We start from the raw sequence: 18,577 nt of genomic DNA, 5'->3' as shown, positions 1-18,577 counted from the left end.
ATTACAGTGGGTCTGGGGCATAAGTCGCAGTTTGGTGCTCTGCATCACGGTCTTGTCCTTAAAACTGCTGCAAAGAGATTTCTAAGGCAATGAAGGCATCAACATGTGAAGGGTTGACATTGACATCAGTTTTGTTATGTGATTATTTTATTTCATTTTTGTCTGGAAAAATTATCCATATAGTTGGTGGTTCATATGGTTGGTGTTCATAAAACTGAGGTTCTACTGTATGGTAAAGCTTCCATTTAGAGTAAAGTTAGTGAAAAACTGTCTGTGTACGAGTGCCCTCTACTGGCTAGAATCAGGCAGCACAATGTTATATGTGCTGTATTAACTCTCCTTTAGCTCAAGTGCCAGGGGCATGTGCTTTTGCAGCCCATGGACCAGAGTTCTAGCCCCACTGTTGCCACGATGTTCCCAGTTGCCAGAGCACAGCATAGTGACAACCTGGAATGGGTAGGTGGCCATGGCTTTGTCTCAATCTACAGTCATGTTTCTTTGTGGCCAGGAGTCGGTTAGAGCTGAGGGTGAACAATGTATCCAGGATTGGTAAACTGAAGTTCCTTTCTTCCTGTTGTTCTCACTTGCAGTGTGTTACTTGCTGAAGAACAATATCAGCCCGGACCTGTGCAATGAAGATGGACTCACTGCCCTGCATCAGGTGAGGCCTTGAGCTACCCTCCCCATCCTAGGCTGCTTGTTACCATGTGTTCATCTTCCATGGTGCGGGCGTACCAGTGTGTCTGTGCAAGACCATCTGTGAGTGCACCTCAGAGAGACAAGGGAGGGTTCCCTTCCCACATGTAGTTAGCTTGTTTTCCCATAAAACACCTGAAGTCTTCACATGTTGCAGCATCCTGTCCTCTGGGGCTAAGCTGAGCTCAGAGCCCCTCTCCCTATGCCCCAAACTTCCATTAGGGAGGAACTCACGCAAAACTTGGGACTTGAGGCCCAGATACAAAAAGCAGCACCTCTGCAGCTCCCCGTGAGGCTAGGCTGTCAGCTCTTAAAGGCAAGCTGACTTGAGTCTCCCACAAGGCTGAGCTACTCCCTGGTTTTGAAATGGGTTTGGTTCAATCAGTGCACTAGCTGTTTAGGTAAATTGCTGCAGCCTTCTTGTGTGGAGACTCATACATTGATTGAAGGCACTGTGATGCTCCTCAAAGGTACCCAGCATTGTGAGGTACCTTGTCCTTGTCTATACTTGCCTGGGTCAGCTCCCTGACAGCCTCGGCCCCAAGCAGCACAAGCACTCCCCTCTCAGCCCACATGGGCTCTGCTGTCCCTCTGCAGGTAAGCAACAGATGCCCTGGAGCATCCCCTGGCATGTCCAGACACTTATCCACCAGACAATCACAGAATCACCAGGCTCACTGTCCCTAAAAGGAACAGTACAGCACAGCTTATGAGTTCACCGTAGTCACCGATCTGCTTAGCCCACAGCACTTTTTTTATAGAGAAAACAAATAAAAGTTTATGGAACAAAAAGTTAAGATTCGTGCAGTGGCAAACAGAAATATTGGGAACACAGGGCTACATTAAAACACAGAGTTACATGTTAAACAAAATCCTACCACACGTTCTCGAGTCTGAAGTCAACTAACAAGATGCCCTTTTGTCTAATAAGGTACCACTTACCCCAAAGTCCTTCTCACCGTGTTTTTCAACCGGATGGCTGTGACCCTTTTTTTCACGAGGTCAAGCCCACCGGCAGTTTTGCCTTCCCCAGTGAAGGAAAACTGGGAGTTCATCTATGCCCCAGATATACTTCCAAAAGTTTGTTGTCTTTAATCTTAAACATGATAACCCCTGCTGCTTTTGTTTTTTTCTGTAACCCCCACAACCTATTGATTAGCATTCTGCTCAGACTGTCAATGTATATTGTGAACCAGACAATACTCAGTTTGCACATGACCAGCCAGAGGGAGAAGCTCTCTTCCCCCTGGCCCGACAGAAGTCTGTGGATCACCTTTTAGTGACTGCCTATCTCTCACACCTAGGGAACACAATTTTTAGTATACATATGTAAACTCCCATGTTTTCTATACATACCGCTCACAATGATTGTGTTGACCAGCATGACACAGGCTTTCATTAGAGACCTTACACGACAGTCTTTGGCATACCAGTATATAGACCCCAGACTTGGGGTATCCCTACAGCCCTTATGCAGCACCCCTGTGCCCTCTGCCAGCTGGCACGACTGGGTCTCAGGCAATTAGAGTAATTCTCCAAGCGTCCACACAGGGGACTAGGCTGAACTAAACTGCAATTTGTTAAATCAAACTGATTTTAATTCCCTCCCCAGCTAGTAAGTCCTGGTCTCTAGCGCAGAAACACAAGAAGAATCAAACTGCTCCTGGGCTCACAGGATTTGCAGTGACTAGACGTGTCAGCAGGCAGCCTCCTGCTTGCTGCTGAGAGGGGGGACAGTGAACAGCAGTAGGGCAGCTGAGCTCGGCCTTTCCCAGTCCATGTTGTAAATGCTCTCATTGACTCTATGGCTGGAACGGGGGTTTGTCTACTAATGACTTTGGTGCTGGAGGGATGTTTGCTTTAAGAAAAGCTGTTTCTCCACCGGGTCATTGTTCTCCAGACAAAGGGGAATGTTTTCTGCTTGTGACACTGGTGGTTTCATTACTTTCACTGCCAGCAACTGAAGTCATGCCAGGAAAACTCCACCAAGCCCATGAAAGGATCAGTCATTGTTAGAGCGGCAAAGAGTCCTGTGGCACCTTATGGACTAACAGACATATTGGAGCACGAAGTGGGTATTCACCCACGAAAGCTTATGCTCCAATACGTCTGTGAGTCTATAAGGTGCCACAGGACTCTTTGCCGCTTTTACAGAACTAGACTAACATGGCTACCTCTCTGATACTTGACAGTCACTGTCAGGGCACAGTTTGGGGTTAAGGCAGGAACCATGGCATTACTGGCATTATTTGAATCCCAATTGAAATACTGTGCCATGTGTTGTTACTGTGCCATTAGCAATTGTTTCTTATGGAGGATGCAGCTTGTGGTATTGTGATCACTTACAAGTAAAAATTATCTCCTCTGTTTCTGTCCCTCACCAGTGCTGCATAGACAACTTCGAAGAGATAGTCAAGCTTCTCCTCAACCACGGGGCTAATGTCAATGCAAAGGACAATGAGCTGTGGACTCCGCTGCATGCAGCAGCTACCTGTGGTCACATCAACCTGGTGAAGATCCTAATTCAGCAGTAGGTGGCCCCTGCTTCCTTTTTGTGTATCTCTCAGTGGGCCTGAATCCATGAGGTGCTGATTGCTTCTCTCTGAGCTACTGAGTGCTCACAATTTCCACTGCTGTTGGTAGGAATTGAAATCACTTGGTACCTTGAAGGATCAGGCTGAAGGTGCTTGTTGGCCAGGTCAAGGCTGCACGTTGATAGGAAATGATGCTTGGGTTGGAAGAGTAGGGAAAGAACAGGAAAAAACAAGGAGAAAACAGTAAAGCAGAGGGTGACCTGGATCAGTTTGCTTTGAAGGGGGCAGGCGCCTGTCTGGCCAAAGCCTCTGGATTTGGATTTCAATCTGTCACATGTGGCTTGTTGTCTGTTGGCTGGATGTGTGTAGTTCACCTTTCCTCTATGCTTCCAGGCTTCTGCTCACAGTAGGTGGACCAGGAGCAAAGGAGCAGTAAGAGGAATAGCCAGAAAAAACAAATGACAAGGGGTAAAACTCATCTCTGTGCATAGGGTCCCCACAATGCCCTACGCACCATGCCAGTCCTTCAGCCAAGGCTAGAAACACTGACAGAGGAAGTACAAGGTGTTCACGTAGCACAAATGCTATAGAGAGCCAAGCTGCATCACACAGGGCACTAACACTGGGCCTCCCACCCACCCCTGCCTCAAGCACTTGGGCGCGGGCCCTAATGTTTAAGCCCCTCGTGCTCTCTGCACTTGGGTGAGCAGGAGGCCCAGGGTTAGTGCGTAGCGTAGTACAGCCTAGGGGTAATCACGCTAAATTGTACTTATCTGAAGGGAGGCTAACGAGGAGGTGTCAATAACCATACAGTTGTGTCCCCAGGTGCTGTCTGTAGCATGAATACCTTGCACTTTCTGTACTGAAAGCTGTCTCTCGCCTCGGATGGCGGTTGGGCAGGCTGAGAAGAAGCCCTGTACGCTAACATGTCGCCCTTCACAAGCTGTGTCTGTCTCCCCTTTCTCTACGGCCGAGACCAGGGGTTCTCAACCTTTTTCTCTCTGAGGCCCCCTTGACATACTATAAAAACTCCAGGGCCCAGCAGGGGTGGGGATGGCCTTAAGGCAGGGGCCTCGGTCATAGGCATAGTTTAACTTCTATTTTGGGGGACCCAGGGCCAGTGAGACTCGACCCACTTCTACATGGTGGGGTCCAGGGAGGGAGTGACCCCTCCACCCCCGAGTCACCTCAGCAGGCCACCCAGCCTGTCTGGGTTGTGGGGGGGGAACAACCAAAAATTATAACTCAAAGGTGGGCGGCTTAGCTCAAAAAGTTTGAAAACAGCTCAGGGTGCAGGGAAGGGTTAGCTATGGACTGTGTGCAGGCATGGGGATAGCTCAGGGTGCAGGGAGGGGGTAGCTAGGGGCTGTGTGTGGGAAGGGGGGTAGCTCAGGGTGCAGAGAGGGGGTACCTGGGGCTGTGTGCACACAGGGAGTGGCTGTGGGTGCAGGGACAGGGGTGTCTGCAGGCATGGGGGTAACTGAGGGTGCAGGGAGGGGGGTAGCTAGGGGCTGTGTGCAGGCTGGGGGGTAGCTCAGGGTACAGGGAGGGGGTAGCTGGGGCTGTGTGCACACAGAGGGTGGCTGTGGGTGCAGGGAGGGGTGTGTGTGCAGGCAGGGGGGTAGCTGACGGTGCAGGGAGGCGGGTAGCTAGGGGCTGTGTGCAGGCAAGGGGGTAGCTCAGGGTGCAGGCGGGGGTAAACTAGGGGCTATGTGCAGTCGGGTGGGTAGCTCAGGGTGCAGGGAGGGGAGTAACTAGGGGCTGTGTGCAGACGGGGGGCGGGGTAGCTCAGGCTGCAGGGAGAGGAGTAGCTGGGGCTGTGTGCAGGCAGGGGGTAGCTCTGGGTGCAGGGAGGGCATAGCCTCAGGGTGTAGGGAGAGAGTTATTAGGGGCTGTGTGCTGAGAGAGCTCCCCTGTGGTCCCTGTTCTCGCAGGGGTCTGCCAGTCACGGAGCCATGTCTCCCCACCTGGGCGGCTCTTACTGGCTACCTCTGTGCTGCTGCGGGAGCAAAGGGGGCTGGGAGCTGAGGAGCAGCTTCAACCCAGGCACCAGCAGGAGATGAGGGAACCCTGCTGCTGCCTGCTCCATGGCACCAGCCACAACAGCAGCTGCCCTGCACTGCCCGGCTCCAGCTTCCCACCTCCAACCTGGCCAGGGAGAAGGGAGAGGAGATTGCAGGGGGGAAGTGTGGAGCTACCCCCGGGACTGCCATGCTCTTGCGCTGCAGTTGGGGCGGGGGGGCGATGCCCTCCATGTCCCCAACTCTGCCCATGGGCTCAGGGCTTCTGCCCCACAGGGAACACCAGGGCTTGGCACTCCTGGCTTCAGCCCCTCAGGGGACGTCGGGGATCGGGCTCTGGGTTTTAGCCAGGGGGCCCCGTTGTCCTAGACTACTGCACTGCCAGGTGGGAGACTTGGGTTCAAATTTTGGCCCCTTTCTTGGGCAGAGGACTCTGTCTATAAGGAAGATAATGAAGCAATGCTTCATGACCTTGAACAAACCTGTCCATTGCTGGGAGCTTCCTGCAGTTTCCTTAGCTTATAATTAGGCTTGGAAAGATTAGATTTTTATTGGTAAATGTCAGTTTCACCATACACACACACTGACTAAAAGATGTTTCCCATCAGTAATAACTGAAATTTATAGATAGGCAAAGTGAGAAAACGCTGCTTGAGAAGTTATTAAAGTTTGATTTAAGGATATTTACTCTGTGTATTTTGACATGTGCTGTTGACAATATGTGTTTTAATAGTTATAAAGCTGTCACTTTATGAATCTTAGCATCTGCTTCATTAAATAATTGTTGTCTGACCCCCACAATTTTCCGCAACTGTGAAAATGTAAATCGATAAAAATAGAAAAAAAATCTTAAAAAAAACCATTATCTTTTGAAATAATTAAAAAATTAAAATGGAATTCAGCCAGGCATAGCTCTAATGTTTGGGGCAGCTATATATGTAGCCTCAAGGTTTGGACAAGCCCAGGGATAAAATTGGTGGGAACCTGAAAGTTTTGGGGAGGGAGGTTAAAAATGGAGTGCAGAAATAAATGAAACGTAGGAATGCATATTGCACTCCGGCTGAGACCTGCAACATCCTTTCTTGTGAAAGGATGTAGCATGAGGGATAACAAGCAAGCATGGTCGGACTGGGGAGGTGGGAGCATCTGTTCTGGTCCATCCCATTCGGGGGGTGCAGGGAGCCCTCTGTTGACTCAGACACTGGCAAACCAATACCGTAGTAACACTGCACCATGGTCCATGTTCAGAAGATGAGTTGTCAATTGTATCTTTCTAAGGATGAGGGATGACAGGTTTTCTGCAGTTGGCATAGTGTGGGGTTTTTGTGATCAAAGAAAGCTTCTGCAACAGGTGTCTCAGATCAAAGGGTTTGCTTCGACACTGCATCACAAGGCTTTGGTGTCTGAACAGAGAACCCAGAGACCACCAAAGGTAGCAGCTTCCAAAGGATGTCAAGTCCTATGCTTTGTTAGTTGCTTAAATTAACTCTAATACATTGCAAGTGTAAATTATATTGTAATTTGCTCTGCTGATGTGAAAGAAAAATGAACAAGAATAAAAATGCTGGTGGATGCTGTCTGCCTTCTTTTAAAGGCAGTAACTATCACAGATCAAGCCTTAGCTATGTTATAATATAAAATACACAACCAGACTTCATAGAGGTTGAACACTGACAGGGATTACCCTGTTAGATCAGAATAGTATTCCATTTCCTTAGGTATTCAGCCTCCAACAGCAACCACTATAAGATTCAGAGGAAGATGCAAGAAATCCTGTAATGGATAAGAGACAAAAATCTGCCCAGAGAGGAATTTACTAGTTTAGTCCACACCTACATTCCCAGTAACCCTCTTGGCACTCAGAACTTTTCAGTGAGGACCAGCCAGCCAAGTGTCCACTGACTAAGGATTTGTTAATGGCTTGGTGCGGTGTTCCAGAATGAGGTGCCAGTGGCTCATTGTGAGATGTTGCTTCTGGCACCGATGGGTCGTTGGCCTGTTCCTTCCTAAAAGCGCAGGAGAGGCTGCTGCGGACATGCACAGCCCAGATCCACTAGTCCCAAATCCCGTAGAGGAGGCTCAGTGTGCTATGAATACATCTACTCCAGGACAGGTACCTCCCCATGTCAATCCTTCATAGGTCCCATGGACACCGCCTTGTATATCTTTGTGTCTGTCCAATCCTGGAGGTATTTGGGCACCAAATATGAGACATTACTATTAAAACCCCAGCTTGGTCTTCAGAGGACTCATCCCAGCTGCCATGACCTGTTGGATATTGTCTGTTATAGGGCAGCATCTGAGCTTCCCTTCCCTTCTATATGTATTGGTGCCACTTCCTCATGATGGACTTTCTCTTTGTAGTGGGGCAGACTTGCTGGCAGTAAATGCAGATGGAAATATGCCATATGATCTCTGTGAAGATGAGCAGACCCTCGATGTCATTGAGACCTGCATGGCATACCAGGGTAAGGAAGAGTGGGAATACTCAAAATACATTGGAAGTGGGTTAATAAAGTATTGAATCATGTTTTTGTGTTCTTCGGCGCTTGGTACTCCTGTTGAGGAAAGTAGAAGTCACTGCACTGCATTTCTTCTTGGCAGCTGTTGGAAGCCAGACTTTCATGGGCCTAATCTATAAAGTCCTGCATAGTAACCCACGGTAAAGGACTCTATCCAGCTACCAATCCTCTGATCCATACAGCCCCCCTTAATGGGGATCATTATCACAGAACCCGTGCTGTGAAGGGACTCATCTGAAAAGACAACCTTAGATTTTGAGAGAGAGAGAGAGAGAGAGAGAGCTGCTTTGGGGGAGTTTAAAATCTGAACCTGGATCTGAGTTTAGCTCTTCGCTCTGGACAGGCTAGCTAGTTTACCTTTCCCCAGCCAGAGCTTAGGCTCAGAGGGGCACTAAACCATTAAAGACCCCAGCCTAGAGAAGAAGGAAGATGAACAAGCAGCAGTGGCTAGAGGGCTCTCTGACAGAGAGAAGACTACAGGGACTGCCTGTCTCTCCCAGGCCAGGGTCAGGCCTGGATTGAGTAGAACTTACTCACACCTTGCAAGGAGAGAACAATGTTTAGACAAGACCCAGGTGCACAGGCCTTTTGTTTTGGTTTATCCCTTTGCGCTGTACCTTTGGGTGAATAAATAATGCTTTCTTTTGAAGAAGCTGTCTGTGGGTCACTTTAATCAGCTACTCGTCACAGACTCCTGGTGGAAAAGGACTGACAGGTGCCAGATATAGCTGGGCCTGACTCGTGATCATGGTTTCGGGAAATGGAGGCTGCAGCCCAGTGATGCAGTCTAAGAATGCTGAGCTGCATGATTCCATCCCCAGAGGTGCGGTGCACTGTCACTGGAGGGGTGCATTCAAGAGGGACTAAGTGTCTTAAGCATAGCTTACCAGGTAACCATGATTGGCCTATCCTAGTTGCTAAAGCTGTGGATGAGGAACACTTGCTTGGCATCTGCCTATCTACTAAGGTCTGTTTTGGCGCCCATCACTATAGAATCTCTCAGTACAGTACTTGCATTCTGTCCTCACTATGCCTGGCTCGAGCCACTGCTATTACCCCTTCAATTTTCCTAAGCTGGTTCTCAGATTGTAGCATCATCTGTTCATGTATTCCCTACTCATTTAAACACAGAGCCCTCTGTTGCTACCATTGAAGTCAGTGGGAGTCTGGTTGCTGAGTTTGATGGGAGCAGAACTGGGCTGGGGTTCTCACCTGTCTGTCAGAAGGGTATATGCTGTACGGATTATGTATTCCCCCATTTTCCTATCTATAAAAGGGGGAATAAGGACAGCCCAGGGAATTATAGACTGCCCAGCTGAATTTCAGAACCCAGAAAGATAATGGAACAAATAATCAAACAGTTAATTTGTAAGCACCTAGAAGATAATAAGGTGATAAGTAACAGTCAACATGGATTTGTCAAGAACAAAGCATGTCAAACCAACCTAATATCCTTCTTTGACAGGGTAACAAGCCTTGTGGATGGGGGGAAGCAGCAGATGTGATATAGCTCGACTTTAGTGAGGTTTCTGTTTCTATCTCACGTGACCTTCTCATAAACAAACTAGGGATATATAGCCTAGACAAACCTACTATCAGGTGGGTGCACAACTGGTCGGAAAACAGTACTCAAGAGAGTAGTTGTCAATGGTTCACAGTCATGCTGGAAGGACGTATTGAGTGGGGTCCCTCAGGGATCTGTCCTGGGTCTGGCATTGACAGTACAATTATAAAGCTTGTGCATGATACTGAGCTGGCTGTGATGGCAAGCTCTGGAGGACAGGATGAGAATTCAAAATGATCTTGACAAATTGGAGAAATGGTCTGAAATAATGAGGATGAAATTCATTAAGGACAAATGCAAAGTACTACTCTTAGGAAGAAATAATCACTTGCACAAATACAAAATGGGACATGACTGCCTAGGAAGGAGTACTTAAGAAGAGAATCTGGGGGGATTATAAAGGGATCACAAACTAAATATCAGTCAACAATGTGATACTGTTGCAAATAAAAGCAAACATCATTCTAGGATGTATTAGCAGGAGACTTGTAAGCAACACATGAAAATTAGTTCTTCCACTCTACTCAGCACTGATAAGGCCTGAATTGAAGTACTGTGCCTTGTTCTGGGCACCACACTTTGGGAAAGATGTGGAGAAACTGGAGAAAGTCCAGAGGAGAGCAACAAAAATTATTAAAGGTCTAGAAAATGTGACCTATGAGGAAAGATCGAAAAAATTAGATTTGTTTAGTCTGGAGAAAAGACTGAGGGGAAACATTATAACAGTCTTCAGGTAATAAAAGGTTGTTATAAAGAGAGTGATATATTGTTCTCCTTAACCACTGAGGACAGGATGAGAAGCAATGAGCTTAACTAAATCTCTCTTGCTGCAATTTTAGACATTAGGAAAAAATTCCTAAGTGTAAAGGTAGTTAAGCACTGGAACGAATAACCGAGGGAAGTTGTGGAATCTCCATCACTGAAGGATTTTAAGAACGGGTTAGACGTACACCTGTTAGGGATGGTCTAGATAATACTTAGTCCTGCCTCACTGCAGGGGACTGAACTAGACGACCTATCAAGACCCCTTCCAGTCCTACATTTCTATGATTTCTTACCCTTCCACAGCTGCAATTTTTCTCCCTTGCCAAGTCCCTTCCCTGTGTAACATACACATAAGCAGTGACTGTCCTATGGCAAATAGCAGGGTGGATGAAATAGCCCTTAAGTTCCCTCTGAGAATGGGGGCCTGCTTCCTGAGCACAGAGAGGGGAGTCCCCCTGTCAACCATGCAGCACATAATTACCTTCTGTATAGATGGCCAAGATGGTCCCTTCCATTAGGCTTGCTGGAAATGTGGGTCAGGAATGAGGCTACCTCTGAAAGGGGAAGTGCCTCAGCTCAAACTTGCTTCTAGCATGCAAACGATTAAAGAAACAGTAATTACACCATCAGTCCTCAACCTGTGCAGCTAGCTGCCTGTGAGCCACGAGGGTTTGATAGCCTTTCATCTTTCTGAAGCACAGAAGCTGAGTTTCTGTGCGGGGGGCTTAAAATTGAGCTCCTGTTTTCTCTGCACAGGCATTAAAGACTCTGGCTCTTGTCCCCAGGGTAGGATTTTGGTGGAATATCATTCTCACGCCATTAGGAGCACTATTAACCTGGCTGTGCTTTGTAGGTACTGAACGGATAGAGTATGCCAAGTGTTCTGACTGATGCTCAGCATGCAGATATGATCAGACAAGGAATTTGAACCCAATTATTGCTGTTATTTACTGGGTCAGGAGAGGAAAAGAACATTTCCATTTCCTTTTCTCCCTGTTAACTACAGGCATCACACAGGAAAAAATCAATGAGATGCGGGCTGCCCCGGAGCAGGCCATGATCTCTGACATCCGAGGTCTGATTGCAGCAGGACAAGACCTGAACAGGACAGATATTCAAGGTGCTACATTGGTGAGCAGAATTGCTACAGTATCCACCCTCATCCGTCCCTGCAATCTGTGTGAATTCTAGGAGGCTGTCGGTGGTGTGTGTCCTTTGTTAATCTCCAAAGACAAGTACAGTGTGAGGAGGTAGAAGGCTAGTGGTTTCTATTTTAGGTCATCTCCTTTGAGCAACAAACGGTGTCCATGAGTAAAGACTTTTTGCAATTCAGGGCCTGATCTCACTCCCACTGGAGTTAATGGCCAACTGATCTGTAGGAATTGCCGTAAGAGATCAGATCACTAGCCTACCTTGTCCGGTATTCTGTCTCTGATAGCAGTCCAGTACCAGCTGCTTCAAAAGAAGTCCCACAGTGAAAGTCCTGTACACTTCAATAGAAGCATGAATTTTGGAAAAGTCTTTGGGCAGGCTGAGTAAAACAATTCAGTTGTTCTATTATCACTCCTAATCCCATTAGCATCTGATCTGACTTCTACTGAAGTGAGAATAAAAATCCTCATTGACTTTAGTGGGATCAGGTGCAACTGAAGGATCTGACCCCATATCTTTTTGGTTGCCCCAAAGGAGTCTGTTTGGCCTCTCACTTAAACTTTCCAAAAAAACTAGAGTGCCCTAGTAATATTGTTTTTTAAGTGTAGTGTATTGTAGCCTGTGTGGCTGTGATTTTGGTAACTTGACATTTGAGTTCAGAGGTATCTGAGAAGGCTTTGGTACCTACTGGCCCACCGACAGCAATTCTGGGCCCCAGGACAGAACAGTCAATGGGCCCCTTAGAAAGTGATGGCTGAGGTTTGATTTATGCAGGGCGGGCTGGAGCCGGGCCCCACGCTGCTGCTGGCCTGTCGTGGCGTTGCCACGTGAGTGCAGAGCTGGAGCGCATGCGGGCTGGTGCACACATGCACAAGCCATGGACACCGTCCGCCTGACATTTGGGCAGTGCTGCACCTGTGCTGGCTGGTGCCCAGCGAGCTGCTGGCTGCGCTACTGGGTGTGCTCTTCTGGCACCGCCAGGGCTTCCACACGCCCACCTGGCTGCCTTCGCCGCCACTGGTACTGCCCCACACGCGCCTAGGAGCCCTGCGGCCCACCCAGGCGATTTGAAAGGGCCCTGGGAATCCTGTCTGCCATTACCGCGGCAGCGGCTGGGGGCCTCCGGTTCCTTTTAAATCGCCCAGGCCCCTGGGCAGTTGTCCCCTTTGCCTGCCCTGCCCTCTCCGTCAGCGGGCCTGGGTATCTAGGTTACCTGATGTCATTACACAAGTTGCCAAACCATGGCAGTGTAATGAAGTCTCCAACTCTAAAACATTGTCAGTGGGATTCAGAAATCTTTCCTGTATCATTAGTTACAAAATCTGAGGAGGGCAGGCTCTCTAAATAAGACTCTGGTGGCAGTAATCTTTCATGGGGTTTACATTTTCACGGCATTCTGAGGTTTCTCCTTTTAACTAATTTTCAATTCTTTGAACATCCTGTTTGACTATTCCATTAGCATCACCCAACTCTGGCTTGTTGGGCAATTCTAAAATCTCTGTCTTATCATACCAGCACAGTGGAACTGTTATAATTTTGACAGCTTGCCCCCTGAGGATCAAGCCTGCTTTTACCTTTCAGGCTATTCCTTGTGAAAGTCAAGAATTTCTCACTCACATGCAGCCCCTTGTTGGCCTCATGAAGATATGACCACTGATGCAAAGCCTATAAGAAATGAGCTAGCTCATGATGGTTTGAGGGGAAGATGAGATTTGGCACTCGATATATTTTATAATAGGGTGAGGGGATGCAAATGTTTTTGTATATCCGATTGTGTATTCCTTTCACCCCCACCTTTGTATGTTGCTGTTTTAGACTGTGACCTCCCTGAGACAGGGACTGTCTGCCTGTGTGTTAGAACAGTGCCTAGCACAATGGGGCCCTGCTCTCAATATTAATGACCACCAGCTTTGAAACACTATTGCAGCTGCCTTTTGTTACCTGACAGCCACAAACTTCTAGTCTGGGATGCATGACAGCAATGGCTCGTTTTCGTAGGGTGGTGCAGGCAACTAGCATTTCTTTTAGAAAAGCACTGAATTTTAGTACAAAAATAACTCTTACGTGGATGATAGGATATCAAAAGGGCAAATTGAGCGTCAGACCTCCCTGCTTTGAGAGTGTCCCTTAAATTACACACAAGAGAACACAAAGAAGTCTATAGAGAAGACAACTGGTATAATTTCATTTCTGTGGCATGATCCACATTCCTTCTCCATTATGGAATGTGCAGAAAGGAGTAGAAGTTCTCTTTCCCCGTACAACACCACTTGAAATGGAATTATCTCTGTGGGGGAAGGACTGCTGCCGACTTGTATACAGTAAATTGCAAAACAGAGCACAGAGCAGGAAGACGGTATCTTTTGATCAAGGATACAGCAGCAGACACTATGGAGAAAAACTCCCAAAAGAGACCTAAATGTCCTCACGGAGTAGGAAAGATCCTGTGATTAAGGTTGCATCTGAAGGACATTCAGATGCAGTTTGTGCTCTTTGTAGCAGACGTTGGAGTCCAAAATCTGAAATTCAGATTCCCTGAATTGCAAGCAGTCAGGGATTTAGATGTCTAAGTCACTTAAATTGTTAGCGCAAGTAACAGCATGTGCAAAACTGTGGCCACAAAAATGGAAGCGTGGCTACGGCCAGGCTGAAAACTTGGTCCTGGAGATCCATTCCAGAGCATCTCAGAAGAATGTCCTCTTCCCCCATTGTCATGGAATGTGCAGAGTGCCCTTTAGCTGTGATCCTCCATCCCAGAGCAGGCTGCATTGTGGGGGTGCTGCATGCTTATAGTTTGTGAAGCACTGCGGAACCTTTTGAGATAAAAATGCAAAATGTTGGGGGGGGAGGTGTTTAACTCCTGACCACAGAAACCTGCCACATTGCACCTAGCATCACAGTACCTTACATTTCTCTCTCCATAAATAGTTACAGATGGTGATGTCATTTTGTTTTGACATGTGTGAAAAAGCACTTACATGTTAAAAACCCTTGGAGGACATTTCTTAGATCAGCCCAAAGACCTTCAGTGGCAGAAATTTCCCTAAACACATTGATGACACTCCAGGGTCCAAACAGACTCCCCTGGAAGTTGGTGCAGTGTCTTGTCATTCACTTCAATGGGCACTGAACAGCACTGCTGTTTTTTCTTGGTCTAAACTCAGACACTGCAGTGGCATCACCTGGGTTACTTGGTGAAGAAGGAAGTTCATGAGCCTTAAACAGCAATTCATACTCTCTGTTCCTGGTCTCTTAGCTGCACATAGCTGGGGCTAATGGCTACCTGCATGCAGCTGAGATGCTTCTCGACCATGGAGCACAGCTAGACATCCAGGACTGGGATGGATGGGAACCTCTCCATGCTGCTGCCTTCTGGGGACAGGTAAAGATTTTTGTTGAAAGTCTATTTTGTGCGGCTGGCTCACCTCAGAGGGAGGCTGGGGCAGCATTTCAAAGCAGAGGACGAGTGCTCTGGCCAGAGTGCACGCTCCCTTTGTCTGCAAAATCCAGGTGCTCTGTGGGTACAAGCAGAGCAAGTGTATGGTGTGGGCACAAGAAGTCCAAACAAGTGCCAATAAAGCCTTAATAATGCCAAGATTTGCTCCCCCTCCCCTCCACACACTTACACCATCCAATATTTTGAATAGGGCATGTATTGGAAAACTACTGTTTAGGATGGTTTTCGAATGCTGTGAAATGTCATTGGCACTGTTTCTTGTATCCGTCCACCTGTAAAGCCGGAGTCCTAGTTACCAGCTGCGCAGGGCTCAGAAAGCCCTAAAAAAGACCTAAAATAGCTTTTTAGACATCCACATGTTACGGCTTTAAAGTCTGATACCTCAGGCTCTCCCAAGGGTAGAAATGAGTGCAGGTCCCACTGATAAGCAGGGAATCTCACTGTGCCAGCGTTGGAGGGTTGGAGTGTGTTCTCTGCCTGTACATGTACATACAAGGAATTGATTTGTTCCTAGTATTTTCCCCTCCAACTCCCACATCTCATGGATCCCTATCTGCTAGTACCGTTCCTTAGGGTATGCGTGCCAGAGACCATTGCCGATGGACACACTGCCATCCTGGCAAGTAGACATGGAGTGGATTTACTCCCAATTGTGGGGTCCCCGCCCATGGGCTGGATGCATTGGGCGGGTGGGGGGGAAGTATCTAAGCTCAGAGTCTCCCTAAGACCCTGGTGATTCTAAGTGAGCAGCTTTCCCTGGGAGAGCTGGTGGGAAATCTCCCAGTGGTTGAGCTGGTAGGAACTGTGCTTAGTCTCTTGCGTGGAGAACACTCATACACCCACCAGCACAGCTGGAGATCCTGGTGTCAGTGGATCACACACGCCACTGTTCCATAGCTTGCTTGGTCCCTTAGATCACATGCAGCTACTGATTGCCTAAACCAGGGCTGTGAATATTGCTTTATTTCCCTTGCTGCAGATGCAGATGGCAGAGTTGCTGGTGTCCCATGGAGCCAGCCTGAGTGCCAGGACGGCCTTTGATGAGATGCCAATAGGTGAGTTCAAATTCTCTCCTTTGTAAGGGTATTTCTAATCTTGGCTAAATCCCTGGGATTTCTCCAAACAGCACAAAGCAACCAGGGAGTCTCTGAGCCTGCTGGAGTTCAGGGCTGAAATTTTTAAAAGTGTGATTTTTTTTTCAAGTGACTTAAAAGCATACGTCCCATTGAAAGTCAATGGGACTTAAGAGTGTAAGTGCCTTTCAGTCACTTCAGTGCTTTTGAAAATGTTACCTTTGCTCCTGAAGCATCCGCCTCTCCTCCATACACCCCTGCCCACATGGCCTCCCCGTCTCCAGCTCCCCCTCCACCTGTCCGCTGCAGAACTGTGAATGGTTTGCTGCTTTTCAGGTCTTCTGCATCTACTCTGTGCAGCCCAAAGAATGTGGTTTTTATTACCCTGGTTTGATGTGGCCAGATTCCAAGCCAGTTTGGTGTGGAATGGGAAGGGGGGAGATAGGGAAGTCTGATACCTCGATTTCCAATCTCCATTTCTAAGAGTCCTATCCCCAGCTGCTGACCTCCTGTCATTGTGTGTCCATGGGAACAGGAATTGGTTAAATACAGAAATTCTCAAAAGGCTTCTTCCCTTCCCCATAGACCTCCATTTGATTCCAAGAGTCATCCTACATTTCTAGAATATCAAAATATAAAGCAATGGTCAAAACATCTCTTCCCCTTTGTGATGTGAGGTACGATGCACTGCACAGAAGAGAGGGATCGAGTCAGTCTCTCTGGCCAATGCAGAGCTAAAATCCACAGAATATTCTCCAGCGCTTTTTTCCAGTCCTGTTTTAGGTGCCCCAGACAATGCTGCTTCCACTAATTGCCTTAGGGATTGGCTTTCCTGTTCTGCTTAAATTTTCTTTCTCAATTCTATTCCATTATCTCTACCAAACTGTGAAGACCAAGAAGGCACAGCTTTGTGGGTGGCGCAGAAGAGTCTAATTATGGTAGTTCTCATACGTGCTCCCTCTAGCCCCCATACCCCCTGTTCCATTCAGCTGAGTGTATTACATTAGTACAGCCCTGCTCATGGCTTGGTTTGGTTTGTGTGTGCCTTAGACTTGTGTGAAGAAGAGGAGTTCAAAGTGTTACTGTTGGAGCTGAAACATAAGCATGATGTGATCATGAAATCTCAGATGAGGCATAAGTCCTCCCTCAGCAGGAGAACCTCCAGCACGGGAAGCCGAGGGTGAGTGTGAAACTGATCTTCCCGCAGATCATGCCACACACTAGACTGGAGAGCACCCTTGCGGTCCCAAACCTGAAAGCAGACTACCCAGTATGCAGCGTAATCAGGTACAAAGCTGTCTGCTCTGAAGTTCAGTGGACTCTCCAAAAGGCTGAAACTGGGCCAATTGTTCAGTGAGCTTTTTTTTGGAGATTGTGCTGCTTCTAGAAAAGTAGGCTCCATGATGCAGTGCATCAGACACTGCTGGAAAACGTAGCAGGTGATAGGGGAGTTTCCCACCTCCTAAATTACTGGTAGTTGTTCCATCATTGATTAATGCTTTGAAAAGATCTTTTCTTGCATGATAGCTCTAATGACTGGAGATGTGGGGAAAAGTGGAGGTATAGCAATAGGTAACATAAGGACAGAACCCTGATACTCTTCTGCAAATTGACTGAACACACAGTCTATCTAGAATATTCTTTTTCTGTATGAATTTAGAGTAGCAGTTCTCAAGCTATGGCCTGCAGAACTCCACTGGACCAGTCCACAGGTCCTCTCCTAGAACAAAACTAACGGATAAAGCTCCAGGGGAGGCTGGGTGGAAAGCTGTCCACTAGCAGAACTGTATGTGAGATCTCATCTTCTGAGCCCAAATCCTCTTTGAAAAATTCCTTTACCATTTCTATGCTTCCCTTTCCTCCCTGTAACGTGAGAGTTAGGGACCTTTTCTACCTCACATGGGTGCTCTGAGGCTTAATTCATGTTTGTAATGTGCTCCTAGACACTGATGGAAGATGCTGTAAAGTGCAAGGAGGATATGAAGGAGCTCCCTCACTGCCCCATCTTGCTAAAGTCTCTGCTCCCTGCTTCTCTCCTTCAGGAAGGTGGTGAGGAGGGCAAGTCTTTCGGACCGAACCAACCTTTACAGGAAGGAGTATGAAAAGGAGGCCATTGTCTGGCAGCAAATGGGAGCAACGGAAGAACAGAGAAACTCAGGCTATGCTGGAGAAATCATGGAGGCTCGATCTGACCAAGAGAACACAGATCCAGTAAGGAACCAAACTCATGTTCTACTTTCCTATCAAAATTCATAAAGAGCCTGAAACCAGAGATGTGAATGGGCATGTTGATTATCAGTACTTGGACACTATGGTGATGGGTGTTGTGTGAGAACCTAGATTATCTTAAAGACAATGTTAAGGGCACACATTTAAATACAAGGCCAGATTCTGGTTCCAGCTACACTGGTGTAAATCAGGAGTACTGCTCTAGAAGTGAAAGGAATGATGTGGGATTCACAACAAAATAAATGAGGCCAGAATCTGACCCAAAAAGACAGGCAATTGCAAAAGCTCATGTTCTCATATAATTGTGTGTATTTTTATGTGCATTTAATAGACATTATGTAGCTGCAATGTGGATGGGCCAATGTTTCTAGAAGAACTTGATCTTGCACTCTCTGGTTATCTTTATTTAATTCAGTTACCATCATGTTGAACTAACATAAGGTGGGGTTTTGGGTTTTTTTGCATTTAATTGCCTTGTTTTTTAAAAGGAAAGCCAACGTGGAACTGTCCTTCTATGTTAATATTTAACTGGTCCCAGTTAGGATTTGAAGTTCACACATTAAT

The 18,577-nt window shown here is 47.3% G+C and overlaps 1 protein-coding gene across 2 annotated transcripts in view; it reads left to right on the top strand.

Annotated features, from left to right (window-relative positions):
- The window catches only part of PPP1R16B (protein phosphatase 1 regulatory subunit 16B), a 71,844-nt gene that overhangs the window by 52,335 nt on the left and 932 nt on the right, over window positions 1–18,577 (top strand). Inside the window, exons 2-9 of one of the 2 annotated variants that reach the window (XM_077832229.1) lie at window positions 591–661; window positions 3,081–3,226; window positions 7,616–7,719; window positions 11,109–11,233; window positions 14,511–14,636; window positions 15,691–15,766; window positions 16,835–16,964; window positions 17,827–17,995. In XM_077832229.1, the coding sequence (XP_077688355.1) occupies window positions 591–661; window positions 3,081–3,226; window positions 7,616–7,719; window positions 11,109–11,233; window positions 14,511–14,636; window positions 15,691–15,766; window positions 16,835–16,964; window positions 17,827–17,995 (947 nt within the window). The remainder of the gene's footprint in view (window positions 1–590; window positions 662–3,080; window positions 3,227–7,615; window positions 7,720–11,108; window positions 11,234–14,510; window positions 14,637–15,690; window positions 15,767–16,834; window positions 16,965–17,826; window positions 17,996–18,577) is intronic. The other variant, XM_077832230.1, reaches the window with a different exon arrangement.

This window comes from Eretmochelys imbricata, chromosome 13 (assembly GCF_965152235.1).
Source record: "Eretmochelys imbricata isolate rEreImb1 chromosome 13, rEreImb1.hap1, whole genome shotgun sequence".
Taxonomy (NCBI): domain Eukaryota; kingdom Metazoa; phylum Chordata; order Testudines; family Cheloniidae; genus Eretmochelys; species Eretmochelys imbricata.
Note: the sequence above shows the minus strand (reverse complement) of the source record. Positions and strands in the feature narration are given on the sequence as shown.